Source organism: Bos indicus, chromosome 4 (assembly GCF_029378745.1).
Source record: "Bos indicus isolate NIAB-ARS_2022 breed Sahiwal x Tharparkar chromosome 4, NIAB-ARS_B.indTharparkar_mat_pri_1.0, whole genome shotgun sequence".
In the NCBI taxonomy this organism is placed as follows: Eukaryota; Metazoa; Chordata; class Mammalia; order Artiodactyla; family Bovidae; genus Bos; species Bos indicus.
Window position 1 is genome coordinate 10,904,011 of NC_091763.1, and position 20,476 is coordinate 10,924,486.

The 20,476-nt window shown below is 39.7% G+C and overlaps 1 protein-coding gene and 1 pseudogene across 10 annotated transcripts in view; one reads left to right on the plus strand and one right to left on the minus strand.

Moving 5' to 3' along the window:
• The window catches only part of HEPACAM2 (HEPACAM family member 2), a 61,233-nt gene that overhangs the window by 23,135 nt on the left and 17,622 nt on the right, over positions 1-20,476 (minus strand). For all 10 annotated transcript variants that reach the window (XM_070787499.1, XM_019959682.2, XM_070787492.1 and 7 more), the window contains one exon: positions 1,123-1,419. In XM_070787499.1, coding sequence (XP_070643600.1) covers positions 1,123-1,419 — 297 coding nt within the window. The remainder of the gene's footprint in view (positions 1-1,122; positions 1,420-20,476) is intronic.
• Positions 8,747-9,343, plus strand: LOC109558207 (ubiquitin-conjugating enzyme E2 variant 1 pseudogene; annotated as a pseudogene).

A 20,476-nucleotide genomic window follows, 5' to 3' on the forward strand; every position in this document is an offset into this window, starting at 1 on the left:
TTAGCTTTCTGGCTAAGGTTGGTAGCTACTGCTGCTAAGTCGCTTCAGTCGTGTGTGACTCTGTGCGACCCCATAGACGGCAGCCCACCAGGCTCCCCCGTCCCTGGGATTTTCCAGGCAAGAAAACTGGAGTGGGTTGCCATTTCCTTCTCCAATGCATGAAAGTGAAAAGTGAAAGTGAAGTTGCTCGGTCGTGTCCAACTCTTGCGACCCCATGGACTGCAGCCTACAAGGCTCCTCTGTCCATGGGATTTTCCAGGCAAGAGACCATTCATTTAAATAGGGAAACAGAAAGAATAGCAATTTGAGGGTAAAGAAGATGTTTCGCTTTTGATATATTGGACCTGTATGCTGCCTCTGGCACGTCAAAGTGGAGACATTTAGAAGGTAATTGTGTATACAGTTTTAGAGCCTTACAAATTTTGGATGTACCAGTGTCACATGGAACTATGGGAGTGAATGAAATCATACTGTAGACAGAAGAGAAGGCTCAGAAAGCTGGGAATTTGGTGGACATAAGTATTTTAGGCAATGATTCTTAACTCTTTGGATTTATGACCTTTCTAAAAATTAGATGACTTCTAGAAAATGCCCAATTTCACAAGTTTACAAAATTCTGTCGTTTCCAAGGTATTGAGACCCCTGTTGCTAAATCCCACAGATTTCAGGTTTCAAATGGTGAAAGAAGAAGGGAAGCCCATGAAGGATGTGAGAAGGAAACCAGATGGTAGGGAAACCACATTTCTAATTCATGGAGGTGTGTTCGTCTGACTTAATGCAACTGTATATATAAACTTTTATAAATGAGTAATCTGATTCTCTTTTATTCCTGTTTATAAAATCAGGAAAGCAAGAATGCACATTTAGAAGGATTGTACTGAATTCTCTCTCTTTTTTTTTTATAGCCCCTCAGAGCTAGCAACTGATTTCTCTCTCCACTCTTCTTTGGGTTTTTTTTCTTTGACTGTTAGAAACCATGGCTTAGTTAGCTCAAAAAAGAGTTTCCTAGAATATATGATACACACAATGATATTCTCTTCCACACAAGTATAAAATAGGAGCAGAGCAAGGCTAACAGGCATTTGGGTTTCATCGGATCCCTGCGTTTTACGTTCCACTTACCTACAGAAGTGATGATGACGGTGAAGTGAGTTTCATCTCGCCTTCCAGTTATGTTGTTGTAAGCACAGCACATATAGTCAGTTGTCTTCTGGGCTATTTTCTCGGATGCAACTTCCAAGCGAGGCCCATGCTTAATGACATATGTGGCATTGTTTGTCCTCTGGATCCAGGAGTAGGTGTTGGGAGGATAAGAGTCAGCAGAACAATCAAACAAGATGGCTTCTCCAATATCCACAGTGAACACTTCCCCTACTTTTAGTCCTCTATCAGAATTAACTCGAAGTCCATAAGGTCCATCTGCATTAATTGAAAAGAGAAATAAAGGGGTGACATAAATAATCACTACACAGTTATTGAGTTTGGGAGAGTTTAGCACCATTTTATTTTCATGAAAGTCTTCATGTTAAACTTGGGCAATTAGGTTCTCATTTAGACTCTCAAAGAGTCAGACACGACTGAGCGACTTCACTTCACTTCACTTTAGACTCCCAGTAACGATAAGGACCTAAAAGTGTTTTATTCTGATATCCATGGAAAAGGAAGTCATTTGAGATGTGATTGAACTTGTCTGAAACAGTGAAAGCCTTGAAACTTAGGATATAATTTTACAGACACTGTTATCATAATTGTGGTGCTGAGCTTTTGAGTCATGTATGCTGCTGCTGCTGCTGCTAAGTTGCTTCAGTCGTGTCTTGACTCTGTGCGACCCCATAGACGGCGGCCCACCAGGCTCCCCTGTCCCTGGGATTCTCCAGGCAAGGACACTGGAGTGGCTTGCCATTTCCTTCTCCAATGCATGAAAGTGAAAGTGAAGTCACTCAGTCGTGTCCGACTCTTCGAGACCCCATGGTCTTCAGCCTACCAGGCTCCTCTGTCCATGGGATTTTCCAGGCAAGAGTACTGGAGTTGGGTGCCATTGCCTTCTCCATGAGTCATGTATAGATAAATCTATAAGCTTGTTAGACAAATTCCATTTTTCTGAAACTGCAGCTGTACTTAAAAGTAATTTTAAAATAGATTACGGCTACTACTTTCTCTTTGACAACTTTTCTGAGTTTATCTATTTTTCTTCTAAGTGCTGGGACAGTTGATGCAAATATTTAAAAGTTACATAGTTTTACATGGAGCACAAATTTATGCAAAAAAGTACAGGAGTATTCCATATTTTCATGACATTTTAAGAGTTTAAAAAAACTTAAAAATTCCTCCCCACAAGCTAAGTTTAGATTCCATTTGGAAAAAAATACATCTTCATTATCATCAATAAACTACTTAATCATGGCTATCCCATGGTGTTTTTTCCTTACATAGCAATATTCCTGGAGCAGGTTGCTATTTCTATGGCACCAGATTATCTGCAGATTAAGACACATTTTCCATTGATTTCTTCAGAGAACAAATAAGAAAGATTAAAAAAAAACATTCCCCAGCTAGACAGGTTTTTCTCATTCAGTTATATCCTGACTTATATTCTAAAAACTTTAAGGTTTAGGTATTACTGTGCTCATAATTTAGCTGATCATGACCAGTATTTGTTGGCTATTTGCCATCTGAAAGCACTTTAAGTACTTATGCAGACAACCACATTTAATCTTTAAAGCAACTATATGAGGTAATTGTTATTCCGATTATAAGGTGAAGGAAGAGGTATTTAAAAAAGTAATTTTCCCATGGTCACAAAGCTATTAAATAGCAGACCTAGGATTCTAAAATATATGTATTTAGTTATTCATATTATCTCTCCAAAAAAACCTGCCAAGTTGTGTAACTTTCTTTTTCAAAACAGTGTCTGTTTTCCTAACTGTATTATTTGTTGTACAATAAATTACTGTCTAATTACATGTTAATTCTGTACTCAGTTAATCAAGTAGTCAATCAAAAAATACTTATTTGAGAGATACTAAGTGCTCCATAATATATTTAATATGTGAGTGATAAAAAATGTATAAGACACAGTTCCTACTCTCAAGGAATTTATAAGCTGGATAAGGCTATTGATGGTTTGCTCAGAAATAACCTAATCTCAAACATGCTTATTTAAAAAAAAAGTAACACCTGTTCATCTCTCATTGTGTGGAATAATACAATGTGATGATTAGAGAGTAGGATATCTAGATTAAATTCTAACTTTTTCAACGATTAGCAAAATGTTCTTCAAAAGCCACTTAAGCTTTTAGGGTCTCACTTTCCTCACATTTGCTATAAAAAGATAGACTAGATGACTGGTTGCCAGTCTTGCTATCTTTGAAACGCCATGATTCATGCCAGGCTTGTTACTTTGGATACTGGCAAGTCAACCTCAAATGTGCCGATTCCCAGAGCGGTTCTCCATTATATCAGCATTTTCCGACCAACCTACCAACTGGGGAGACAAATTTCCTAAGATACAACAGAAACTGAAGGTACATAGCAATAAATTATATTTAGCTGGAGGACATACACTTTACACATATCTGCTTCCTAAAGACACAGAGGCATCCGAAGGAAACCTATAGATTTATATTAATATATATACATGAGGTGATCCTGCTTTTAGAAAGCAAACATAGAAGTACCTTCAAATTCAAAGTAATCAGGAACTGGAGATGGAGGGTTCAAGTGCAGAGAAATGAATGCTCCGTTCCTGGGACTGTACTAGAGCTCATACTGTTTTCTTGTTTCATGCTGTGATACAGTCTCAGGGGAAAATCTCTGTTTTAGAATTGTGTGTTGCAAAACCACTGAATAGTTAGTTGTGTAATGGGGATGAAAAGTCGTTTTCATTCATTCAACCAAAATCAATACTGAGATGCTACTGCATGCATGATACTGTTCCAGGCACTGTGAGGAGAACTGAGGTGTTAGGTGCTGTATACATGGTTCCTGCTGCTATTATTTCAGCTCCAGTGCAGCAGCAGGGTCCCCCCCAAGTTGACAGCACTGATAGAATATTAGGGAAGCAAAGGTCACTGTCTGGTGGACACTGGTTATGGTTCACATCATAGGAAATCAATGAGAGGAATCAACAGAGGTTTGGAGTAGCAGAAGACCCCAGTCTGTCACAAAGACTGAAGCCTGAGAGCATTTCTGAGAGCAGAGCAAGGCAGGCTTGAAAAAGAGAAGTGTGGTCACTCACTACAAGTTTCTGTCTTTCTACTTGTTTTCAGGGTTTATAGAATATGAGTATAAAAACAAATTGAGAACACACATGATGATAAATATTGCTTTCAAAGTTTGCTGATATTACTCAAAACTTCTATGGGAACTTTCCCATTTGGAATCACTTTAGGACTGCTTCCCTGGTGGTTCATGTAGCAAAGAGTCCACCTGCAATGCAGGAGACCTGAGTTCAATCCTGGGATCGGGAAGATCCCTTGGAGAAGGGAATGGCAACCCTCTCCAGTATTCTTGCCTGGAGAATTCCATGGACAGAGGAGCCTGGCGGGTTACAGTTCATGGACACGACTGAGTGACTAATACTTTCACTTTCTCACAACATAATGGCGTATTCTTAAAAGCAGTAATTCTTCCATTTTGGAGAATGGGTTTGATTTGCAGAGGAAGCCCACAGTAATTTAAAGTGAAGGCTGGTGAATAAGGTTGATTATCTAATTTAATAATTACTCTAGTTTCAAGTAAAACATGTTTCTAAATAAGGGAATCTGATTGTCATTCATCTTCCCTATACTCATTTTTATTTTGATTTTGCTACTTCCTCATTTATTGGATTTCATGATTAGCATAATCTTTTCTCTTCTGTCTGTCTTAATTATCTGCTATATCTGGCTCCTCAGAGTTAGCATCAACTATCTCAAACTTCATCAGTCCCCACACAAGCACCTCTTTCAGTTCTCGGAACCTAACACTTTGATGAATTTAAGTTCCTTGCTTCTGATATGATTCATTAGAATTCAGCATATTTTACCTGATTTTATAAGAAATACATTTGTTCAATGGAACAAAATAGAAAGCCCAGAGATAAATCCACGCACATATGGACACCTTATCTTTGACAAAGGAGGCAAGAATATACAATGGATTAAAGACAATCTCTTTAACAAGTGGTGCTGGGAAATCTGGTCAACCACTTGTAAAAGAATGAAACTAGAACACTTTCTAACACCATATACAAAAATAAACTCAAAATGGATTAAAGATCTCAACGTAAGACCAGAAACTATAAAACTCCTAGAGGAGAACATAGGCAAAACACTCTCTGACATACATCACAGCAGGATCCTCTATGACCCACCTCCCAGAATATTGGAAATAAAAGCAAAAATAAACAAATGGGACCTAATTAAACTTAAAAGCTTCTGCACATCAAAGGAAACTATTAGCAAGGTGAAAAGACAGCCTTCAGAATGGGAGAAAATAATAGCAAATGAAGCAACCGACAAACAACTAATCTCAAAAATATACAAGCAACTCCTCCAGCTCAACTCCAGAAAAATAAATGACCCAATCAAAAAATGGGCCAAAGATCTAAATAGACATTTCTCCAAAGAAGACATACAGATGGCTAACAAACACATGAAAAGATGCTCAACATCACTCATTATCAGAGAAATGCAAATCAAAACCACTATGAGATACCATTTCACACCAGTCAGAATGGCTGCGATCCAAAAGTCTACAAATAATAAATGCTGGAGAGGGTGTGGAGAAAAGGGAACCCTCTTACACTGTTGGTGGGAATGCAAACTAGTACAGCCACTATGGAGAACAGTGTGGAGATTCCTTAAAAAACTGGAAATAGAACTGCCTTATGATCCAGCAATCCCACTGCTGGGCATACACACTGAGGAAACCAGAAGGGAAAGAGACACGTGTACCCCAATGTTCATCACAGCACTGTTTATAATAGCCAGGACATGGAAGCAACCTAGATGTCCATCAGCAGATGAATGGATAAGAAAGCAGTGGTACATATACACAATGGAGTATTACTCAGCCATTAAAAAGAATACATTTGAATCAGTTCTAATGAGGTGGATGAAACTGGAGCCTATTATACAGAGTGAAGTAAGCCAGAAGGACAAACACCAATACAGTATACTAACGCATATATATGGAATTTAGAAAGATGGTAACGATAACCCTGTATACGAGACAGCAAAAGAGACACTGATGTATAGAACAGGCTTATGGACTCTGTGGGAGAGGGAGAGGGTGGCAAGATTTGGGAGAATGGCATTGAAACATGTGAAATGTCATGTATGAAACGAGATGCCAGTCCAGGTTCAATGCACGATGCTGGATGCTTGGGACTGGTGCACTGGGACGACCCAGAGGGATGGTATGGGGAGGGAGGAGGGAGGAGGGTTCAGGATGGATTTTCTTTTAAAAATAAATTAAAAAAAAAAAAAAAAGAAATACATTTCACTGCAGAAAATCCTAAAATTCCAGAGAGGCATGAAGATGAAAACTCATTTGTTTTCATCTCAGAGAACGAACATCCATATTTCAGGGTATGATATTTACGTCTTTTTCCTTTCTTTTTTAAAAAATTATTTATTTACTCTTTTTGGCCCCAGTGGGTCTTTGCTGCTGCACACGGGCTTTCTTTAGTTGTGATGAGTGGGAGCTACTCTCCAGCTGCGGTGCACAGGCTTCTCATTTCGGTGGCTTCTCTTGTAGCGGAGCTCGGGCTCAAGGGAGTGGGCTTCAGTAGCTGTGGCAAACGGGCTTAGTTGCTCTGTGGCATGTGGGATCTTCCTGGACCAGGGATCAAACCTGTGTCTCCTGCATTGGCAGACAGATTCTTAAGCAGGAAAGTCTTAAGTCTTCTTTCTTTACCCACCGTCTCTCTCTCTCACGCACACAGATGGACTGATCTATCTATCACATTCTACATACTGCTTACAATCTACTTTCTTCCGACTACTTGATGATGCTATTTCCTTCTTCATTACCACGTCAAGCTGACCATCGTTTACTTTGAAATGCAGCTTAGCATATTATTCATGGCATGAGCAATCCAACTGAGGATATTTGGAGTGATTCAACCAGTGTGGCCTCTGACATTGAAGATGAAAACAGATGGATAGTTCTATTTTGACTGTGGTTCAGTTTCTTGCCCTTGGCAGAGAACTCTCAATAGAAATGAACCCTTTGCCTCAGGCATGGGTGTTTACTAAGTGACTTGTAAAATCATATATCATCTGTTCTGTTTAACAATTTATGGCTGGGTGGGAACAGAACCTAAATTTCCATCTTGATGCTGCTTGCCATCCTGTTCGGGAGCAGATGGTAAGTATTTACTGTGAATGACCCTTTTTTCTTTCGTATTTATCACTTAGAGCACTTCCCCATGAGCAGTGCCATATGTTGTACACAAAATGCAGTGGTTACTGGGTTATAATTTACAGCACAGATGGGCATGCACATTTTGTGAACTGCAAGTAGATACCTGCCTGTATTACTGGCTTGACACTGTATTCCACCGAGGCCAACACCAGGTTATGACATCATAACCTCAACGATACACTGTCACTCCTGACTTTGTTATACTTTTTTTTTTCTGCCAAAATAAAAAGCAATTCCTGTTTTTGTGAAGGAAATTGTCACAGAAACAGCACCTCAAGAAAACAGAAGAAGTGATTCATGCTGAAATTCTAAATTATGATGTGGGCCTCTATGGGGGAATATTGAAATATTACACTTACTACATTATTGAGGAACTTTTCTAAAGGTCAGAAAAAACAAACAAAAGCAAATGGAGGGCAGCGTGAGGGCCCTGTTGAGAGGAAGGGCCCAGCTGTGCGGCGCTGCTGAACGGCCGGAGCAGGCAAGGGGTGAGACCAGAGCTACTCCGGAGGAGTCGGGGGCTGGTGGCTCTTTAGACGACATGAAAGGCTCCCCTAGAGGATGCAGAGGTATCCCCAAATAGATGAAGTCCCTTACTGGATGCTGGGTGTCTGAGTTGGGGGAGGAGCCTTGGGGATGTCCGTTTGGCCCTGACTTCAGAGAAGCCCCTGAGGAAGAACGAGAGAAAGAAACAGGATCCTGAGGGGTGACTGAGAGATGCCCCACTGGTTAAGGGGTCCGTTGTGATTTCTGCATAGATCTTAGAGGGTGGAACTGTGAAAAACCCACCAGAATCTTCAGGATGCTCGTATTATGACAGGTTACTTCCTCCTGCCTTGGCCAGGATTGCAGGGCCTCAAAGAGTAGCCCTTGGCAGCCAGATCTTCTGATCCAGCATCCCACAGGCTACCCTGACAGTTAACCAAAAATGGAGTGCCAGAAGAGTAAGCCCATTACATTTTAAATCCACATATGTTGGAGCAGCCTCATACACAGTCCTCTCATGAACATTTCACCATGTGGGTGGTGGAGGTTACTGTCTTCCGTTGCATTCAAGAGTGTTCCCCAGAAAGAGCTGGAGCTCCAGATGAGAACCTGGAGCCTCTTAGCTGGTCTCATTCCCGTGTGTCTCACCGTGTGAGCATCTTGTTCTGGTTGTAGGTTCTGTCACCAGCCCTGGTTTAGTCATCACTTCACGGGTAACAAACCACGTGCCCCTTCCTTCTGGTTGTGCTCGTCAATACAGATAGTTTTGTAAGCAGCAAGCTTGAGGTACGACAACTTACAGCAGTTTTTTGCATGAGGAAAAAGTCCCTTGCAATTTCTGACTGTTGGAAGAACTCGAAGAAGGCCAGAAAGGAGTAGGAGATGGCCCAGTTAGCTGGGGTCTATAAGATGATGCAGACACGACACAAGATGGACAGGGATGATAACTGGGCCTCCAAGAACAATTTATGAAAACCGAATATACAAACTTAAAATAGAATGTGTACCTAAATACCCAGAAGCACCCCTTCTCTTTGTAAGATTTGTAACAAAAATTAATATGAATGGAGTTAATAGTTCTAATGGAGTGGTGGACCCAAGAGCCATATCAGTGTTAGCAAAATGGCAGAATTTTATAGCGTCAAAGTTGTCCTGCAAGAACTTCAGTGTCTAATGATGTCTAAAGAAAATATGAAACTCCCTCAGCTGCCTGAAGGACAGTGTTACAGCAATTAATCAAAAAGAAAACCACAGGCCCTCCCCTGCCCCCCATTCGATTTAAGCAGTCTTCATTTTCCACAGTAGTAAATTTTCTAGATACATCTTGTAGACTTCAAAGTACTGGAAAGAAAGCTCCCATTCAAAGGCAGTTATCTTAAGATACTGTTCAGTTCAGTCACTCAGTCATGTCCAACTCTTTGTGACCCCATGGACTGCAGCATGCCAGGCCTCCCCATCCATCACCAACTCCCAGAGTTTACTCAAACTCATGTCCATCGAGTCAGTGATGCCATCGAACCATCTCATCCTCTGTCGTCCCCTTCTCCTCCTGCCTTCAATCTTTCCCCAGCATCAGGGTCTTTTCCAACAAGTGAGTTCTTTGCATCAGATGGCCAAAGTATTGGAGTTTCAGCTTCAGCATCAATCCTTCCAATGAATATTCAGGACTGATTTCCTTTAGGATGGGCTGGTTGAATCTTCTTGCTGTCCATGGGACTCTCAAGAGTCTTCTCCAACACCACAGTTCAAAAGCATCAATTCTTTGGTGCTCAGCTTTCTTTATGGTCCATCTCTCACATCCATACATAATAACTGGAAAAACTGTAGCTTTGACTAGATGGATCTTTGTTGGCAAAGTAATGTCTCTGCTTTTGAATATTCTATCTAGGTTGGTCATAACTTTTCTTCCAAGGAACATCTTTTAATTTCATGGCTGCAATCACCATCTGCAGTAATTTTGGAGCGCCCCCCCCCCAAAAAAAAAAATAAAGTCTGTCACTGCTTCCATTGTTTCCCCATCTATTTCCCATGAAGTGATGGGACCAGATGCCACGATCTTAATTTTCTGAATGTTGAGTTTTAAGACAACTTTTTCACTCTCCTCTTTCACTGTCATCAAGAGGCTCTGTAGTTCCTCTTCCCTTTCTGCCATAAGGGTGGTGTCATCTGCATATCGGAGGTTATTGATATTTCTCCCAGAAATCTTGATTCCAGCTTGTGCTTCATCCAGGCCAACATTTCTCATGATGTACTCTGCATATAAGTTAAATAAGCAGGGTGACAATATACAGCCTTGACATACTCCTTTCCCGATTTGGAACCAGTCTGTTGTTCCATGTCCAGTTCTAACTGTTGCTTCCTGACCCACATATAGGTTTCTCAAGAGGCAGGTCAGTTGGTCTGGTATTCCCATCTCTTTCAGAATTTTCCACAGTTTATTGTGATCCACACAGTCAAAGGCTTTGGCATAGTCAATAAAGCAGAAGTAGATGTTTTTCTGGAACTCTCTCACTTTTTCGATGATCCAGCGGATAGTGGCAATTTGATCTCTGGTTCCTCTGCCGTTTCTAAATCCAGCTTGAACATCTGGAAATTCATGGTTCACATACTGTCGAAGCCTAGCCTGAAGGATTTTGAGCATAACCTGGCTAGCCTGTGAAAGAAGCGCAGATGTATGGTAGTTTGGACAACCTTTGGCCTCTGTTGAGTTTTTAATCTGTGCCAAGTATTGCCTTAGGGATACAAAGGTGAATAACACAGAACTCCTACTTTTTCCGGAGATGCTTATGAGTGGAAGGGGCTCATGGAAAGTGAGTTCTGGGGAGAGATGGGAATGGGGTGCTGAAGGTGTATAGCAAACCTCTTAGGGATGCTAAGGAGGTGAGACAAGATGGGGGGCAGGTGAGCCTTTCTGAAGAAGATGATATTGTGATGGTATAAATAGGTGAAGGAAGGAAAGTGAGAACAGTTTCCATTAAATGATAAAGATTATAAGCATGTTGATGCCATATCAGTAAGATAAATGACAGATCTTCACCCTATATATTTTATTTAATTCTTAAAGACCCAAACCAAAAGGAAAACAAAAAGAAACAAGAAAATATGGCTAATGTAGTGATTTTATGGAAAAAATAATGAACATGTGTTGTGTTTCTATATATTATATGATAGGTTGTTTTTCAGTCACTAAGTCTGACTGCAGCATGCCAGTCTCCTCTGTCCTTCACTATTTCCCAGCTGCTGCTGCTGCTGCTGCTGCTGCTAAGTCACTTCAGTTGGGTCCGACTTTGTGCGACCCCATAGATGGCAGCCCACCAGGCTCCTCTGTCCCTGGGATTCTCCAGGCAAGAACACTGGAGTGGGTTGCCATTTCCTTCTCCAATGCATGAAAGTGAAAAGGGAAAGTGAAGTCACTCAGTTGTGTCCGACTCTTCATGACCCCATGGACTGTAGCCTACCAGGCTCGTCTGTCCATGGGATTTTCCAGGCAAGAGTACTGGAGTGGGCTGCCATTGCCTTCTCTGCTATCTCCCAGAGTTTGCTCAAATTCATATCCACTGAATCAGTGATGCTATCCAACCATCTCATCCTCTGCTGCTCCCTTCTCCTTTTGCCTTCAATCTTTCCAAGCAACAAGGTCTTTTCTAATGAGTTGGATCTTCGAGTCAGGTGGCCATGTTATTGGAGCTTCACCTCTAGCATCAGTCCTTCCAAGGAATATTCAGGGTTAATTTCCTTTAGGATTGACTAGTTTGATCTCCTTGTTGTGAAGAGACTCTCCAGAGTCTTCTCCAGGACCACAACTTGAAAGCATCAACTCTTCTGGGTCAGCCTTCTTTATGGTCCAACTCTCACATCCATACATGATTTACTAGAAAAACCATAGCTTTGACTATATGGACCTTTGTTGGAAAAGTGATGACTCTGCCTTTTAGTATGTTGTCTAGGTTTGTCATAGTTTTCCTTCCAAGAAGCAAGCATCTTTGGATTTCATGGCTGCAATCACCGTCTGAAATAATGTTGGAGCCCAAGAAAAAAAAAAAATTGTCACTGCTTCTACCTTTTCCCCTTCTATTTGCCATGACGTAATGGGACCAGATGCCGCTATCTTAGTTTTTTTTAATGTTGATTTTCAAGCCAGTTTTTTCACTTTCTGCTTTCACTCTAATCAAGAGGCTCTTTAGTACCTCTTCATTTTCTGCCTTTAGAGTGGTATAATCTGCATATCTGAGGTTGTTTGTATTTCTCCCAGCAATCTTGATTCCAGCTTGAGAGTCATCCAGCCTGGCATTTTGCATGATGTATACTGCATAGAAGTTAAATGAGCAGGGTGACAATATACAGCTTTGATGTATTCCTTTCCCAATTTTGAACCAGTCTGTTGTTACATGTCCAGTTCTAATTGTTGTTTCTTTACCCACAAATAGGTTTCACAGAAGACAGGTAAGGTGGTCTGGTATTCCCATCTCTTCAAGAATTTTCCACAGTTTGTTGTGATTCACACACTCAGAGGCTTTAGTATAGTCAATGAAGCAGAAGTAGATGTTTTTCAGGAATTCCCTTGCTTTCTCTGTGATTCAGCAAATGTTGGCAATTTGGTCTCTGGTTCCTCTGCCTTTTCTAAACCCAGCTTATACATCTGGAAGTTCTCAGTTCATGTACTGCTGAAGCCTAGCCTGAAGGATTTTGAGCATAAACTGGCTAGCCTGTGAAATAAACACAGTTGTATGGTAGTTTGAACAATCTTTGGCACTTCACTTCTTTGGAATTGGAATGAAAACTGACCTTTTCTAGTCCACTGGTTACTACTGAATTTTTCAAATTTGCTGACATATTGTGTGCAGAACTTTAATATCATCATCTTTTAGAATTTTAAACAACTCAGCTGGAATTCCATTACCTCAACTAACTTTGTTTGCAGTATTGCTGCCTAAGGTCCACTTGACTTCACATTCCAGGATGTCTGGATCTAGGTGAGTGACCACATTATTGTGGTTATCTGGGTCATTAAGACCTTTTTCATACAGTTCTTCTGTGTATTCTCACCACTTCTTCTTAATCTCTTCTGCTTCTGTTAGGTTCTTAACATTTCTGTCCTTTATCGTGCCCATCTTTGCATGATATATTCCCTTGGTACCTCTAGTTTTCTTGAAGAGATCTCTAGTCTTTCCTATTTTACTGTTTCTTTGCATTGTTCATTTAAGAAGGCCTTCTTATCTCTCCTTGCTATTCTCTGGAACTCTGCATTCAGTTGGGTATATCTTTTTTTTTTTTTTTTTAATTGTATACCAGTTTATTGCAGTTGGGTATATCTTTCCCTTTCTTCCTGGCCTTTTGCTTTGCTTCTTCCCTCAGCTATTTGTAAAGCTTCAGACAACCACTTTGTCTTCTTGCATTTCTTTTCTTTGGGATGGTCTTGGTCACTGCCTCCTGTATAATGTTATGAACCTCCATGCATGGTTCTTCAGGCACTCTGTCTATCAGATCTAACCCCTTGAATCTATTAGTCACCTCCAGTGTATAATAATAAGGGACTTGATTTAGGTCATACTTGAATGGCCTATTGGTTTTCCCTACTTTCTTCAATTTAAGCCTCAATTTTGCAATAAAGAGCTCATATCTGAGCCACAGTCAGTTCCTGGTCTTGTTTTTGCTAACTGTATAGAGCTTCTCCATCTTCGGCTGCAAAGAATATAATCAATCTGATTTCAGTATTGACCATCTAGTGATGTCCACGCACAGAGTCATGTCTTCTGTTGTTGGAAGAGGGTGTTTGCTATGACTAGTGTGTTCTCTTGGAAAAATTCTTCTTAGCCTTTGTTCTGCTTCCTTTTGTACTCCAAGGTCAAACTTGACTGTTACTTCAGGTATCTCTTGACTTCCTACTTTTGCATTGCTATCCCCTATGGTGAAAAGCACATCTTTTTTTGGTGCTAGTTCTAGATGTTGTAGGTCTTCATAGAACCATTAAACTCCAGCTTTTTTAGCATCAGTGGTTGGGGCATTGGATTACTTGGATTACATTTGATGACTTGAATTACTGTAATATTGAATGGTTTGCCTTGGAAACAAACCAAGGTCATTGTGTCATTTTTGAGATTGCACCCAAGTACTGCATTTCAGACTCTTTTGCTGACTATGAAGGCTACTCCATTTCTTCTAAGGGATTCTTGCCCGCAGTAGTAGATATAATGGTCATCTGAATTAAATTCACTCATTCCTGTCCATTTTAGTTCACTGATTCCTAAGACGTCTGTGCTCAATCCTGCCATCCGCAGCTTGACCACATCCAGTTTACCTTGATTTATGCACCTACCATTCCAGGTTCCAATGCAATATTGTTCTTTATAGCATTGGAGTTTACTTTCACCACCAGACACGTCCACAACTGAGTGTTGTTTCTGCTTTGGCCCAGCTGCTTCATTTTTTTCTGGAGTTATTAGTAATTGCCTTCCACTCTTTCCCTAATAGCATATTGGACACCTTCCAACCTGGGGAGCTCATCCCCAGGGTCATATCTTTTTGCCTTTTCATATTGTTCATAGGGTTCTCCCAACAAGAATGGCTGAATGGTTTCCCATTTCCTCCTCCATTGGACCACATTTTGTCAAAACTCTTCACTATGATCCATCCATCTTGGGTGGCCCTGCACAGCATGGCTCATAGGTTCAGTCAGTTATACATGCCCCTTTGCCATGACAAGGCTGTGAATTATGAAGGGGTATATGATAGGTAGTAAATTGCTTAGCACAAAGAAGACCATGATATTTGATTTTTTTTAATCAAATCAAACCATGAGTGAATGAGTGAATAAATGAATGAATGAGTGAATAAGTGAAGGTCAAGAAGATGAGATGTTGACCCAGTGAAAATTTCTGCATTCGAATGCAAAAATAATCAAGAAGATGTTAACACTATTCACAATTACTACATAGTAAGAGTAAAAAAAAAATCTTTCTTAAATCATCTAGGTAATTCATCCTCACAATGTATAAGTGGAACTCATGGCAAAATTTTCTAAACATTCTTCTTTCAACTACCCACCATTAGTCTTTACTCAAGACAGGCATTTCTCTGTGAGGTTTGCATAGATTATGTCTAAAAAGAATGCAAGGAAGAAAGTTCAGTCTATAAATAAAAGATATGTTCTATAAAATCTGAACTTATTCATATGGGGATATTCTAATTCTTTCAAATAACACAGGAAAGGAAAGGAAATTTAGGAATTTAAAGCCTTTATCAGTGATTATGGTTTTCCTTCCACTTAAATACTTTATACACTGTGTAACACCATTTTCTGTGATAATTATAAGATTAGGGCATGAACATGTACATGTTGAAAGAAAGATCTTATTCGATATTTTTACTATGTCAGATTAAACTATATAGCAAAACAAAAGTGTATTTCAAGATCATGCAAATGACATTTTTATGTATCTGTAATTGCTTATGAAATTTTCCCCAGAAATTTTTCATTTAAATTTATGGCTAAAGTTCAGAGATAGGTAAATAGATGGCAAGATAAAAAGGATTCATGTGAAGGAAATATTTTCATGTAGAAAAATGAAATGTGTTAAATAATGGTAATTTCTGGGGAAGAAAGTTCTTTCCAAAGTATTCTTTCAGTATTCTCTTTGAAGGTATCTTCTAAATTACCCAAGTTTCCCATGATTTCTTGATGTCATGTTGCCAATTACATCAGCATAGTTTGGGCTCCAAATGAAAAGAAAAAAAAAGAGGAAAAGCAAAATAGCTAATATTATTGAGTTTTTCCTATGTGCCACTCACTGCCTTCTTTACACATAAAATCTCACATAATCCCCATTCCACTAGAGATACGCTTTAGTCTTACACTGGGACAGTGTTGATAAGGAGAGGAGGAAACTGACGCATAGAGTAATGATGGCAGAACCAGAGGTTTAATGCAGGCAGTTTGAACTGACAGCTTAGACTCACAACACTGTGCTAAATGCTATACTCTCCAGAGGACACAGAACTTATTGGAGTCTGCGTCCAAACAAAATATGATCAGGTTTTATTCAGTGGACAAAGAATGCTCCAACCCAATTTTCTGCTGTCTCTTATTACACTGAGTGATTGTTTCTTTGAATTAATTTTTAGTTGATGATATCTGGCTGGTTTAATATCTTGTTTTCCATTTTGTACCTTTTCTATGTTAATGTAAATCATTTAGACTAAATAATAAGGAACATCCTAAATAATGTACGGATGTCTCCATATAGCCCTAGATTTGATTTCATTTGTCTCCTCCCATTTTCTTTCACTATGTTCAGGTAACTTGAATGCTTAGGTCTGTGCCCCCTGGAGTTGAATGGAAATTTACATTTATGTCAGAATAACCTTATTCAGTCAAGAATATGACTACATGTACTAACAGATAGTGCCGAATCTAAATTTTTTACTCTAATTCAATGCTGGTCGTGCAGATAGTCACAGTTTATTCTTTGTAAGTCCATTTCTCTGTGTTTTAAGGCAGACAGAATATTTTCACACTGTTATCTGAATATAAGGCTATGTAAAACTACTATAAAAATATAGCTAAAAATTTAGCTATAAAAACAATGTCATTGTTTAACACAATATAACTAGTGATTGCAATAAATCTTATATAATTTGTTTGAAGAGTGGTGTTTTGTTTTTTTTTTTTTTGGTGAAGAACTGTAATTTCCTTCTTCCTTTATGCTCTTTCATAAATTGATAATTTCTCCTCTTTCTGCATGAAGGGACTGGCTCATCTTTGAGACACTGAATTCTGAACTAGGTTGGACTAGCAGATAATCCTCTTTGGGTTCCCCTGCACTAACGCTGAATTATACAATGTATGAAGTTTTTTCTATTTCTATGTGAACAATACTTTTTTGGAAAAAATGCTGAGAGTCCCTTGGACTGCAAGGAGATCCAACCAGTCCATTCTGAAGGAGATCAGCCCTGGGATTTCTTTGGAAGGAATGATGCTAAAGCTGAAACTCCAGTACTTTGGCCACCTCATGCGAAGAGTTGACTCATTGGAAAAGACTCTGATGCTGGGAGGGATTGGGGGCAGGAGGAGAAGGGGACGACAGAGGATGAGATAGATGGCTGGATGGCATCACTGACTCGATGGATGTGAGTCTGAGTGAACTCCGGGAGTTGGTGATGGACAGGGAGGCCTGGCGTGCTGCAATTCATAGGGTCGCAAAGAGTCGGACACGACTGAGTGACTGATCTGATCTGATCTAGATGTGTTTAATTACAGAATGTAGCTCAAAATTGGTGACTTTTTTCTCTGTATGATAGGTTTTTTTAATATAAATTTATTTATTTTAATTGGAGGCTATGATAGGTTAATAAAATACATCCTACCTCCCTTTTTTCTTTTCCTATATATATTCTTTCTATAATTGTATGACATTTGTGATCTATTTTGAAAACATGCTCTCTAAACAAACATTTCTTGATTTACTCTATGTTTGTGTATTTATTTATAAAATATTCTGTAAAATTTTTTATAAAATATTTTATATTTTATATATTTATTATATATTTATATATTTATTATATATTATATTTATCTTATAAAATATTTTATAAATTTATTTATATTATATAAATAAATAAATATAAAATATTTATTTATAAAATATTCTTTTAAAAAATTGGGCGTTTTGCTTAAAAAATAATTTTCCTCATTGTTTACCAAATGATGCCTAGTGTTCAAAGCTCCCTGCAATCTGACTCTGCTTTTCAAAGCTCTGCTTATGCTACTTAGCTTTTATGAAAGACCTGGATTAATACCTGTTTTAGCTGACTGAGAGAAGTCTGGAGAGGACTTTTGCTTTCTCGAGAAAAAGATGAAAAATGAAAAATAGCATTCAGAGTTTGTTTTTCAGGAACTGTTTTAGAGGTAGTGGGCTCCCCAGCAGCAAAAGTGGTGCCACCAAGCTCCTTCCCAGGGAACTACACTCAGCATCTCAGCATCAAGCCTCCATAGCTTTGAACTTTGCAGGCATCTGTGTTTTCTTTTGACTCACTTCTTGCAGGTCATAAGGTAATGCTTGTTTACTTTGCACCATTTTGATTCATACAAGGTTTCAAAGGAACATTCCATTTTCTGACAGAGGGGAGTGGGGAAGCTGTATCTATTCCTTGTTGTATCCCATACTCCAGTCAAACTGGACCATTTGCCAAATACTCTGCCCTCTGCCTAGTGTCTGTGTCTACTATCCCTAGTGCCTGAAATGTTTTTCAAAAAATTTGCCCTTGCCTCCTTCAAATCCATCGTTCAAGGTCCATCTTAAATGTTACTTCCTACAACAAGCCTTCCCTCCAGCTAGAAGTAATGTTTTCCTCCTCTGAATTCCCAAAGACGCATAATATTGTACTAATAATAGTAGCCAACAGTTATATACTGTCTACTATGGGCCTGTCACTGTGGGGCTTTCTTAGTGACTCAGATGGTAAAGAATCTGCCTGCAATGCAGGAGACCTGGGTTCGATCCCTGGGTGGGGGAGATCCCCTGGAGAAGGGAATGGCAACCCACTCCAGTATTTTTGCCTGGAGAATTCCATGGACAGAGCCACCTGGCAGGCTACAGTCCAAAGGGTAGCAAAGAGTCGGACACAACTGAGCAACTCACACTGAGTCACTGTTCTAAGCGAGTTACGTACAGTAACAGATTTAATCCGAATAATAACAGTACCTACGAAGTAGGTACATTATCACCATTACATAGACGAGGAAACTAAGGCACAGAGAGCTAAGGCAGTAGGAGCAGGATTTGAACCCAGGCCTTCCGTTCCAGAGTTCTGTGCCTACGCTATGCTCCTTTGTGGGCACTCCTACAGTATCTATGACGTTCTCACACATTTCACTGTCACATTATCTCACTTCTGCTAAAATACTGGCTAGCTTCTAGTTTTAAGAATCAGCGTCTCACGTTCCTAGCCTGTGCAGTGTTCCCGTTCCCTCTGATTTCTGGGTGAATTTGGCCACTGGGGATTCCTGGCAGAAGATTAGAATGAGGGAGGAAAATGAGGCTGAAATATTTGTTCTCCTTGTTCCTTTCCTCATTCTGGCTGTTTCTTTCCACCAGAGGCCCCTGCTTTATGGAATTTTACTTTTCAAGGTTTCCAGTAACCTCTCCTTGCTCCTGTCCTTCTGGATCTAGGTGCAGAAACAGGTTTTATTGGTAACAGTCTGGGTTTTTCCTACATCCCATTTACATCTTTGTACTTAGTCCCTTTGATTATCCTAACCTGTCATTATCCTAACCTGTCATTTGTTCACTGTTGAAATTCAGATACAGCCAATAAACACATTAAAAGATTTTTTTAAAGAATCAATGGTTCCATTTTTCTTATCTTAATTTTGCTTAATGAAGCAGATCTTATTGTATACCTGTATCATACTACTGTATTACACTTCCCTGAAGTTGCTTTTCTGACCACATTTCTGGAGCTCAGTTTTATTGTTAAGCTTGATCTAGCAGAAAAAAAACCTACGTATGCTGGTGCTTTTCCCCAAAGAATCAATAACACACATTCTCAAGAAAGACTATCAATTTTCTATTGAAGAAAACAGAAGACAGATGTATTGATAACACAAACAGCCTCCACTTACTGGATGCCTGCTTGGTGTCAGTCACTGGCTACTTTTCAGACAGGATTTTATTTATTGTAGGGAAGTAGTTTTAACCATCTCCATTTTATAGATGAGGCCCAGAAAGGTCTAGGGACTTCTTAAGGTCACATATGTAGTGACGGAACCCATTGCCTACTTAGGTCTGTCTACCTCCTAAGCACTTAAACAATAGTCTTTAGGGCCTTTCTGAGCATTATGGAGATATGTTTGATGAGGGAGTAGATATATTTACCAGGCTTAATTCTACCCTTGTGGTTCAACCAACTGAACCCTCCACCCTCACGCCACAGGGTGAGAAGTTTTCCTTTGCCATGCCTTGTTTGTTTTGTTATACTGCTATTGTGGCCGTGCACTAAGTAAGCTACGACGGTAACCGATCAGATGGCTTCCCAATGTGATAAGCCATTGGTTCAACTTGGGGAGTTTTTGCACAAACCACTCCCTCTCTCCTGCACTCAGGGGACATATGGCAATGTCTAGAGACACTTTCAGTTGTCACAACTGGAGGGAAGGGTGCTACTGGTATGTAGCAGGTAGGGGCTAGGCAGCTGTTAGACATCCTATAATGCAAAGGACAAGTACCCACAACAAACAGTTGTCCAGTCAAAACGTCATTAGGGTGAAGGCTGAGAAACCTCGCGAGAGGCTGAAAGCAGGATACAATGCTAGACATACTAGAGGTGGTGCTGCGGAGTAGAGGGGATGCGGGAAAGTAATATGATCAAGAGAGATCTTGCACGGGTTGATGATGATCATACGACATGAACTAAAAAGGCTGGTGAACTTAAATTTGTACATGAGATTAAAGTCACAATGATAACAATAGCAACTACAGCAACTGAAAAAAGAACCAAAGAAAAGTGAAACCTGAAATCATTACAGATTCGCTGCGAAGCTGAATAACTTGCTGCAGAATAATTATGTCTTCTCTGTGATACT